Below are 11,233 nucleotides of genomic sequence, written 5' to 3' on the forward strand. Positions count from 1 at the left end.
ACGGGTTCTCACTTTGAAGGAGCCTATGGTCTAGTAGATGTCTGTGGTAAAGGGCCAGGGAACACGTATTTTAGGCTGTGTGGCCACATGGTGGTCTCTGTTGCAGCTGCTCAGCCCTTCCACTGTGGTGTGAAAGCAGGCACAGGCAGTGTGTATTCAGATGACCGGCTGTTGGCATAAAGCTTTGTTCACACAGAGGGCGGCCGGCCCGGTTTGGCCCAGGCCCCTCATCCAGTGAGAACAGTGCTTACTGAACTGGAGTGTGCGTGAGTGACCTGGCGCCCTGGTAAAGGCCTAGCGAACTGCATTCTCACAAGCTCCCAGAGGTAGCCAGTGAGAATGCAGGCCCTCAACCGCACCTCAAGTATCAGGGGCTTAGGACTCGGTCGCCACCTCCAACTGGGTGCAGCTAATGCACCACTAAATATACAGGAGGGGCACTTAATCGAGGCTGGGGAGCCAGGGAGAGCCTGAGGTGATAACATCTGAATTGACTCCTAAAGGATTAACGGGAATTAGCCGGTGAAGCAATGGGGAGGCGTCCAGGTGGAGAGCACAGTGAACCAGGTGGGTAGAGTTACGGGGAGTCCCCAGCATACACATCCTGTCTGGCCTCCTATCTGAGGTGCCCCGAGCGGCCAGGCCCACAGGACAGATGCAATGGCGGTCGAGGGCCAGGGGTGGCCGTGTAGCGGGTGCGGAGGTTCCGCCTCACGGGAGAGGAAGCAGTCCTGGAGACCCGTCTACACCAGTGTGTTTGTAGCGCTGCTAAACTGCACGCTTCGAAGTGGCTGAGACGGCACATTTTGGTGTATGTTACAGCAATCCGGACATTTTAAAGACAGCTGCGTGCGGCCCAGCACAGGGCGAGCCCGGGGTGTGGGGAGGGAGGGGTGAGAGCCGAGGCGGGAGCCCCGGGGGGTTCAGGCGGAGGGGGCCTGTGAGCACGAGGGCCCAGCGGGTGAGGGACCTCGGTGGGTTGCCTCTGCACGGCGGGGGTCAAGGAAGAGCCCCCCCTGAGAGCGTCTGTCATCTGCAGGCCTGCTACCGGGAACCGGGGGCTCGACCACACGCGCGCGAACCGCCCGGCCTGGTCCTGCCCCTGGGACTCGGCTCCTGCCTCAGCCTCTCCTGACCCCCTTGCTCCCTCCCGGCCTGTTCCCGCCGCTGCCTGCATTTGAGGTGGCGGAGTCCTGGCCCTGCGACCTAGTCGGCTCTGAGGACGCCATGTGGTTGGGTAACTCACCTGCACCGGGACTCAGGTCTCTGGTAGAAAAAGGGGCGAAAACGTTACAACCCTTTTGAGAGTCAATCGAGATCACGTGTAAGAGCAGGTTTGTCAAGCGCCGGCGCCCTGCTGGGACGCAGCGGTGCCATTACTGGCCCCTCCTCAGCTCCTGGACGGAGCCGTGGAGCAGCCTGGCTCCGGACCCACGGCGGCCGCGCTCTGGCCAGACCCCGCCGCCGCGGCCCGGGAGCCTGCAGTTGCTCCTCGCCGTCCTGCGCGCCGCAGACGGGAGCAGGAGCCGTAACGGGGGAGAAGGGAAAGCATGATGCTGCGCTCCTTGAAGCCCCGCTGGGCGGGCTCCGCCATAACGCGGCTCCTCTGTCCCCTTTCCACCGGGAGAGCCGGAAGTCACAGGGCAGCGCTTGCTTGCACTGCCTTGGTGGGCCAGAGAACAAAGCGCTGGAGGCGGAAGGGTTTCCAGCCAGCAAGCCTCCGTCGCTCCTCTGTGGCGTAAAGGGTGAGGAGGCCGCTACACAGGGAACACTGGCAGCTACCCCAAAGCCCCTCCCGCACCCTGAGACTGGTCTGCTACTTCGTAGTGCACAGAGACGGCAGGGTCTGGTTTTCTTAAAAACAGGCGGGAAAACACGAACTCAGAAGAATGTGTCAAGCAAGAAACAAGTGAAAATCATCATAACGTTTCCCGGCCGTGAGCCAGGAGCAGCGGGGTTGAAGCAGAGGCAGCACGAAGCGGTGGAGGAAGTTCGGGCGCCAGCAGCCCCCGTGGCACGTGCACTGCGCTCTTCTCAGATTCGCTGAGCCCTCCTGCCGCGTCCCGCGCACTCCCACCTGTCTCTGGTCTGAAAGTACCTGTGAACTCGGCTTTTCTGGAAGTGCACACAAGCAAGTGATAGGATACAGAGAACTACTCCTGGCTTTGATATCTTCACCAGCAGGACAGAGTCTGGTTTCCCCACACATCTTGATCCTGCAGACCTCACCCACAGGCGCTTCTCTAGGGGCCACTGGCACACTGCTTCTGGGTGTGGAGGGCTGGAGGGGAATGAAAGAAAAGTAATAGAATCAAGATCCAAACTTAGAAAACGTTTCCTAAGTGACATTTTAAGTGTCACTAACGGGTAGCGGGCAGCTCTGCCATTTCCCTCAAGTGACTGGCAGGCCTATCCCAGATAGGCCTCTTTCTCACCAATGTTCGTTTAGGAAATGCAAGCTAATTTTGGTATTAAAGTGCCACAGAGGTTAAGGAGGTAAATCTGCGGCTTATGTATAAATAATCCGCACTTTGACTTTTTTCAATTGAAGTGTAGTTGATTTACAATGTTTGTTAGTTTCAGGTATACAGCAAAGTGATTTGGTTATACGTATATATGTGTATATCCATTTTTAATGTTTCGATTATTTTCATTATAGTTTATTACAAGATATTTAATATAGTTCCCTGTGCTATACAGGAAATCCTTGTTGTTTATTTTACATGTGGTCACGTGCACACTTCGACGTTTTTTTTCTTCTCCATATGTTCCCTGTTACTGTTGCACTATATTATTATAACCAATGGAGAGTGGGTCATACTTACTTCCAGACACTTGGATTAATCAATGGGGGATAAAGACCAAGACAGATAAACACAAAAGTCTGAGGTTGCAGATAAAGGCACTATCGTGACCACAGAAGCTGTGACTTCTCTGTGCTGGGTATAGCATTGTGTGGTGATCTGTAAGCTTGGGGCATCAGCCCTTTTGTCTGTGCCCCTTGATAAAGAATCATTCTGCCCCTGTAGCTGTCAGAAAGATTTACCATGATTTAGCAAAATGTCTGCACTTCATTTCATATCTTGCCATTAGGGAGGACAGACCTTATTGAGGGAAAAAAACAGCCCTTTCTTTAGAGTTTATATCCTTTACAAATACACAGAGTCCAAATTCAACATAGTGATGGCAAACCAGATTCTTTCAAGAACAGTGAGGACACCGTTCATTAAGGCTTCATGTGTCTCTAGGAGAATCATGTGGGCTTGGTTGGCAGTAGGACTTTTACTTGGGGACAGAATGTATTATGGAGTTGGTTTAGCCAGGAAGTTGGATGAGATAGTTTCACAGAAGTCTAGGGGCCAGTGTTCTGCTCTCTCCTGCTTCCGTCCTTTGGCCCATGCCCTTTCTCCAGGTAGATTCCCTTCCTTCCTCCAGCTGTGCGTGGGTGGGCACCCTCTATCTGTCAGAGCCATTCAAGTTCAACCTTCTCCTTAAAGCTTTATCTGATTGTGCCACTCAGAGTTACCTATCAACACACTGCCTCTCAGGTCCTTGTGCATACATGTGGGGTCTTCAGCAAGAGGTTATAATTCTTCAAGGGCAACGAACATTGTATCTGTTCTACTCCCGTTATATCCCGGTGCCTTCTCAACCGTTTTATCTACCTAGTGCAAAATAAATACTGAAGCTCGTTTAATTAAAGACTATGATGCTTATCAACTCTTAGGAGGTAAAGTATGTGAATAAGTTGAATGAAAGAAGAATTTGCTGGGGACAAAAGATGGAGAAAGGGATGAGGCGAAGCCAGGTTTTCCTTTTTAGGAGCTTATATCTTTATTCTAAAGCAAATATCAAGTGAAAGAAGTTCATTTTTCTATCGCCAAAACCCACACAGTTTTATAAGAGTGCTGTTTGCCATCTAAGTATGTAGGCCGTAAGGTTCTAAAACTATACGCTTTTTAAAGAAAATTGGTCCTGATTTGAAAATGGATTCTGAAATGATCCAGCCACGAAAACACCCAGCGTGCCCTGTTTACTTTCCAAGTCCCCACCTTCACCTACTCTTTACCGCACTGGGATCAGAAGACAAAACAAAAATCCGCCTGCAAGAAATATTCTCAACTTCTTCCTGCCCCAGACACAAATTTGTAAGGAATGCAGTTTCCATGAAGAGAAAGACAACTTTCTCTCCCATTTGCTTTCTGGAAATCCTTTGGTCCCAGATCCAAAATTCTCTATTTCACACCTTCTCTAATAGTTTAAGTCATGTCTAAGATACGGCAAGGAAAACTCTTCAGAGACACAGTAATAACCAGGAAGAAAAGGAAGCCTAGCATAAATGCCGCTTCACTCTCACAGGTGTTTGCTATCTTCCCCACCAAGTTTGCTGCTGCAACTATTTGCCCAAACACAGATCAAAACTGGGCAGCTGCCATCAGAATGAAAACTTAGGAACCTAAGACATCCAAATTAGCTGCAGGTCAACATGAAAGTCGCCTGCTGTTTCTGGGCCCCAGAAGGAGCCTCCAGGCCATGACTTGAAAGAGGGCAAGTGCAGGTAAAGGAGGAAGAAGTTCAGTCTGAGAATTAAGACAGTGATGCATTTCGTGAAAAGTAGGAAGCTCTAGACAATGCAGTGCTTGGGTCATATATTATCTTAAGAGTCGGCCCACGGAAGAAGGATCCCATCTGCTGAGGAATGAAGTCCATTCCTGTGCCAGTGCACATTTGCACAACACATGATGTGGAATAGTCTCTGGAGCCAAGATTGGTTGTGTATCCACCCCAGGGCAGGTTGGTCAGTCTCCAGTGTAAACCTCCTTGGGATTAAGCACTTATTCCAGTGTAGAGCACTAGGTAATTAATACCAGATCTGTTCCAGACAGCTTTGTATATCCTGCATATGGGTGAGGACCCAGAAAGTTTCCTTTTCAACGATCTGTTTGGATGAGATAGAAGCTGTTGTTTTAATGTTTGAAACAGAATTTTCCCCCATGTACAGGTGTGTGCCTTGCACAGATATGGGCTTGTGAGTGGCATACGGCATTTGCTTACAAGGCGAGAGCTTGTCTGGACGCATAAGAGGGGAGATAAGTATGCATGTGTGGAGACGGCAGTAATACTCGTGGACTCAGTGCTTGGAGAGCAGGGCTGTGCACCTCCTTCTAGCAGTCTGGAGAGGATTGAGGTGAGTGAGAGCTTGTCTTTCAGCAGGCTCCGCGTCCTGAGGTTTGGGATGTGGAGAATGCCCACTGCTGGAGTGGAGTGACCTGAGATCTATATAAGATTAGGGTTTCTGTAGATGTTTCCCAAGTGATAGAAATTTTCCTCATCTAGTCTTGTTCATAGCAGGCAGCCTTGGACCAATAGTTTGCTTCACCCAATCCTTTCCTGTGTTTATTTCTGAAACCCTTTTCTTAAAAACCAAACTAAGTAAATAATAACAGGAAAAAAAAATTTTATAAAGACTTCATAGCTCTGTCATTTTTCCTTTCTTATGCAACTCAAAAATTGCTGTCTCTTTATTCCTTAAATTTTTCTCCTGTATCAGCTTACCAGTCTTTGTGGGTTGACTCGGCTGTCCCACTAGTCTAATTGTCTCTATGATAAATTAATATGGACATCAACTTAAAATTACAGGTAAACCTTAAATGTATGATATTTCTTATACTTGACTCCATATTTGATATTCTGTGAGGAAGATTGCCCTAGTATTCCCTTCTGTGAAATCAGAATAACCATCGACCCTAAGATTAAACATTTTCATAAATGCTTTCTTTACATGTTCCAAACTATTCGCACAATGTTGTAGACAAAATGCTTGTGTCCCTCCCACCGCAGAATTTTTATGTTGAAGCCCTAGCCCCCAGTGTGATGGTATCAGGAGGTGAGCCAGGGGGAGGTAGTTAGATTTAGACGAGGTCATGAGGGTGGAAGCCCCCATGATGAAATTAGTGCCCTTGCATGAAGAGACACCAGAGCTTCCTCTCCTCACGCACATGAAGAGGTCACGTGGGCCCCCAGTGAGAAGGTGGCCACCTACAAACCAAGAGAAACGGCCTCAGGATGAAACCTACCTTGCCAGCATCTTGATCTTGGACTTCTCAGCCTCCAGAACCACGAGAAATAAATTTCTGTTGAAGCCACCCAGCCTGTGGGATTTTGTTATGGCAGTCCAAACTGACAGGACAGATGACTAGAAAGGTTAGCCATGGGAATCTCTTCCCCTGACTTTAAGTCTGGGTTCTGAGACTCAGAGAGTTTAGTGACTTGTTGAGTTTTCCATGGAAAACCTGTTGTAAAAACTTCAGACATTAGAAAATGCAAAACAGCCTCTGGAGATACTGCTGAAGCTTTCCTCTCCCTTAAATCATCTCTGTAAGTTCAACCTCCTAGAGAAAACTTTCTGAAAAGCAGGGAGAAAATGCCAAATAATTAATGCTCAAGTGGGAAAGATGCCATGTAAAAGCAGAAGTGGTTGCTGATTGTATCTGTTCATAGTTCTGTGTACCTTTTACCTGCTGCCCTGAGAAGCAATGTGTAATGAAGAGGTTCCTTTTTAAGAACTGAAACGTAATGAAACAGAAGTTTCCCTTGAATTGGCTGGGCTCAGCACACCTTGCTTGGACTGTATCCAGCTGTGCTCATGGAGCTGCACCTGGAGTAGGTCTGTCCCGACCTGCCCCTGAGGACGTGCCTGTCTGTCCTCTCCAGCAGCTGTAGAGCCCTTGGGGGCAGATTGTCTTACATACTGTGATTTCTCCAACTACTACACCGTGGCATCTCCCTAGTTTCCCCTTAAATATTCTGTCGTCTCACAAATTCTCAGAGGCCATGGCTGGTTCCTTCATCCTCTCACACGGGCTCGGGACAGACTTTGCCTGCACACAAAGTCCTGCATCTGTAAGTGGAGTTGGCAGCCTTCTTGTGTCAGTGAGTAATGTCTTTCTTTCTCTTCTGGTAGACTTGGAATCCTCAACACCATCTGGCAGTTTTCTCTCCATCTTCCTGCCCACAATGGAGCCACACCCCTGCAACCCCCCTTAAATGCCAGATGACAGCAGGAACCTTCCACTGAGCAGAGGTGAAGCCTTAGACGTCTGTCAGCACCCCCGCTGTAAAGATCTGCCAGCTTCTCAGATCAGTGTGGGAGGAGGCTGTCTGAGTAGGTTTCATAGCTGAGGCAGTAACACCGGGCCCCACCTCCCATGCCTCTCAGGCTGACCGTCTCATCGGAGGTGCCGACGTCCCCAGAAGCAGGCCCCAGACTGGCGGCCCTTAGCCAGGACCCATCTCAGAAGCACATGCCCAGCTGGAGCCTCCTGGTTGCTGGGGTGAAAGGACCTCTCTATCACCATAGGAGGAATCTGATGAATTCTGGACTAAAAAGGGGTGTTGTTTTCCCCCAATGACAGAGGTACTCTCTAGTCCCCAACCCAGCCCCTGGTGAAAGGTATTTTTGTTTGTCTTTTTTACCTTTTTATTACATCTTGTCTTGTTTATAATGCTGAGCTGAAGTGGGAGGGAGCGGTCACACCAGAGGATGTGAATTATCTTGCAGTCAGGGGGGGAGATTCGGCCACCAGCACGTGATAAGGGAAGGTGAGACGGGAGAGGAGCGGAGAGTCAGCTCCACGGGGACCGGTTAGGTGTTCAGTGGCCGTAACTGACTGTTTCACCTCACAGGAACACACAACTCCGTGTACGTGGGTGCTGATCTCAGTCTTACAGGGAAGCACTCCTTGACACGGGAAAGCAGGCGATCGATAGTCCATGAGACCCCTATGTAGATTGTTCCTATTCAACTCTTCAGGCGTATACAGGCAGAGACAGAACCGTTTCAAAGGTGAGCTTTAAAAACATCACCTGGCATTCTTTGGAACTGTTGTCACAGGGCAGTATATGGATTGTGAACAAATTCCCCCTCCCTCACCCCAAATCCACCCAGAAGGGAATGTCTGAAATGGGGAGGAAACACACATCTGCCTGGGCACGGTGACCTTGAACAAACCTCTTCACTTCCCTGGACTTTTCTTTCTTTCTTTCCATACAGAGGATGGGCTGGGTATTGGATGAAACCCTGTCCAGCTCTGTCACATCAGTTAGAGAGCAAAGACTGTGCCTTCCAGTTCCTGGCCCGTTTCTGGAACAGTGATGACGCTTTCTGAGTGTTTGTCATCAAAACGAATGAATGATTATATTTCATCTTGACTCTTATCTCAGTAGAGATTTTCTTCCACTTCATTTGGGTCTCAGTTTGAGGAAAGAAGGAAGGAAGGAACGAAGCATGTTGAAAGTGAGGGAGGAAAGAATGTAGCTTTGACTCTGAAGGACTGTCTTGACTTTCTCTGGGCTCCTAGAGTAAAAGTCCCTGTCCTCCATTCTCCCTCTCTAAGCCTTCCAAAAGCACATGGATTAAGGCTACCATACAGCTTTGAGGAATAAGCCACACCCCCAGACTTCCATGGAGTCCAAGGACCTATTCATCCCCAATTAGCCTGTCTCGGGTTGATCATCAAAGTACACACTTCTGCTTTTCATTTTTCTAGAGTCTTTTCCATCAGCTCTTCTTCCATTTTATCTTTTCATCATTCCTCTGAGGAATGTAATACTTTACACATGTATAGGACTTTCTCAATTATGAAGTATTTCATATCGAATGTTTTATTTAGATCTTGACAATCACTTTTTAAGGTAATTTGGGGGAGTTATTCGTGTCTTCATTTTACTGAAAAAGAAACTTTTGCCCAAGGTCAGTCACCCATTTTTTCAAGAGGCAGCAGCACAGGGATTAAATAGTTCTGCCGACCGACAAGCAGGTGTGAATCCCAGCCCCACCACTGATTAGCTCTGTGTCCTTCGGTAGGTGATTTAAAATCTCCGCGCCTTAGTTTTTTCATTCATTAAATGGGAATAGCATGGAGCTCTCCTCACAGAGAACAGGCGGGAGAAGGGGTTAGATCCTTAGTACAAGCTCTAGCACCAGTGCATAATAAATGTTTGTCGTTTTCATTGCCGAAGCCAAGACTAGAACCCGAGTCCCCCAGCTTCCAGCTCAGGGATATTTCCACTGCCCCCACGGGTGTCATCCTCAGCGTGCAGACCAGAACCTAAGGCCATCCGCGTTTCAGTGAAAAGCTCATCCAAGTCTCCGTTTATTGGGTCCAGAGCTAACATCTCCTGGAACTCCATTAAACAAAGCTGCTTCCCGTTGCTCTGGGCAGGGTGTCAACCCTCTAAAGTTTCAAAAGTGTATAAACCAAGCTCTCATCCAGTATTACTGACAGCCTGAAGGCAGACACTCCCACTGTCCTGGGGAAAGGCCTTCTTCCTTCAGTCTTAAGAGACAAGGCTCAGGGTGACTTGTTGCTATGGTGATTCTCCCTCCTACCTCCCAGCATTTGCTCAGGCCAAGTGTCCACTGGAAAAGTCTCTCTTCTCTTCCTTCCTCTTGCCATTTTCATTGGTGCCAGACTAGTTGATTCTGGACCATTGGTTTCTGACTCTCTGCGTACAAGTTTTGTCTTTTGCACTTTTATTATGTACCTCTTGCGAGTACGGCCTATGTTGTCTGTGGCTTTGTACTCTCCGTTGCACGTAGCAAATGCTCAGGACTCAGCAGGGACATAAACAGTGCTTAATTCACGAATGGACGGACTGTCTGAGGGATTGGTGGTGGACTCTCCGAGTAGGTGACAATCATCCCCACGCCTTGGCTGCAAGTTCAGGTGGTCAGAGAACTTGCCCAGGTGGCGTTCAACACCACAGTGCTTGAAAAGGGGAGAAGTTTCAGGAGTTGTCTTGGGGGAGGGAAGAGAGTTCTCTGTATACTCACACCAGGCCGGCTGCCGCTGAGCCTCAGAACCTGGGCTGTGCCACCGTCTGAGAGCAAGGTGTGCTCACGGAAAACGCAGACGGAACCACAACTCGGGGAGCGCACCCAGCCAGACGTGACTTTATTCTTCAGTTAACGACAAGGGAAAGTCATCTGGCCCAGGGTCACTCGGCACCAAAGTCCCGCAACAGAAGGGGCTCCACTTAAAGGGCAGCGCAAATCCAGGGCATTAAAATAACCTGAATGGTGTTGTTTTCTGATCAAGTGCCTTTCCCTCTCGGGTTTGTGATTTTTGAGCCTAAGAATGTCTCCTCACAGCTCAGGTTTCTCTGCTGCCACCCTGGTCTCAGGCCTGGAATGTGCGCACTGGCCGTTGAGGTCTGATGTAACTATGTCACAGTCCCAAAATGGAGAGACATTATCTCATGGCCGGTGGCAGCAGGCAGGCACCGGCGTGCTGCTGGCAGCCCCGGCTCAAGGCGGCTGGTCCCGGGAGTGTTGCATGTCCCAACTCTCAGCGGACAGACGGCCGGAGGCCCTAGGCTCCGATCTGTGCCCAGTAAGTTGGGGTCCTGCAACTCTTCCCGCCCAGAAGCAGACACGGGGAAACACAGGCCTAGGTGCAGACAGGCTCACTTTTGGACAATCACGTTGGTTCACAGAAAGGCGGTCCCTGGTCGGGAGGCCCTTGAGCATCTGGAGGGCTCAGTCAGATGCAGGGAGCGGCCGGTCACACGATGAAACGCGTGGGCTCACGGCCACGCTGAGATGCTATCCTTCCTTAGCTGGGCCCCTGGGGGCGACGGCTTCACCCGCAGGGCAGGTGGGGCCTGGTGGTCTATGAGGAACCATCCCTTTCAGCACTTGGAGGGGCCGAGGCCTCAAGGGGGACCATGCACCGCTTGTGCACAAGAGAGGGCAGCAGGGCCTGGCCGCTCAGTCGTGATGACCTTCTGGGTGGGGATCTGCCCCTTCCCGTGCAGCTCGGGGAGGAGTGCGGGCGGGCCCTGGCCTCCTTGGCCAGCCTGCTCACTCACTCACTCCGCCACCTCTGCCGTGAGAACCGCTGTGGCAGCCCAGCCATTGCCCACACGGGTCCCTCCCACTCCTGCCTCTGCCCCACTGACTCCTTCCAGACTGCTGCTCGAGCCGCTTCTCGGTGGTCCGGGCCATGCCTCCTGATGGGCACAGCACGGAGCGCCCAGCCTCCAGGCCCTAGGCGGAGCTCCTCGAGGGTGGGAGCCTGCACCGCTGCTTCCATCCCGCTGCTTCCATCCCGCACACGGTTCCTGCCACCGCCCGTTACCGCCACATGTGGGCACCCGGGTGCCTTCGAGGCCCTTGCACGCGGAGACTGTAGTTTACCTCTCGGCGCCCCCAGTGCCGGGAGGCGTGCTC

The 11,233-nt window shown here is 50.5% G+C and overlaps 1 protein-coding gene across 1 annotated transcript in view; it reads left to right on the plus strand.

The window, feature by feature from the left end:
* The window catches only part of SNX19 (sorting nexin 19), a 47,978-nt gene extending 37,883 nt beyond the window's left edge, over window positions 1-10,095 (plus strand). Inside the window, 1 exon segment of the mRNA XM_033861768.2 lies at window positions 6,965-10,095. Coding sequence (XP_033717659.2) covers window positions 6,965-7,058 — 94 coding nt within the window. The 3' untranslated portion in view covers window positions 7,059-10,095.
* Window positions 10,096-11,233: the final 1,138 nt, after the last annotated feature.

This window comes from Tursiops truncatus, chromosome 8, assembly GCF_011762595.2.
Source record: "Tursiops truncatus isolate mTurTru1 chromosome 8, mTurTru1.mat.Y, whole genome shotgun sequence".
Classification (NCBI taxonomy): Eukaryota; Metazoa; Chordata; class Mammalia; order Artiodactyla; family Delphinidae; genus Tursiops; species Tursiops truncatus.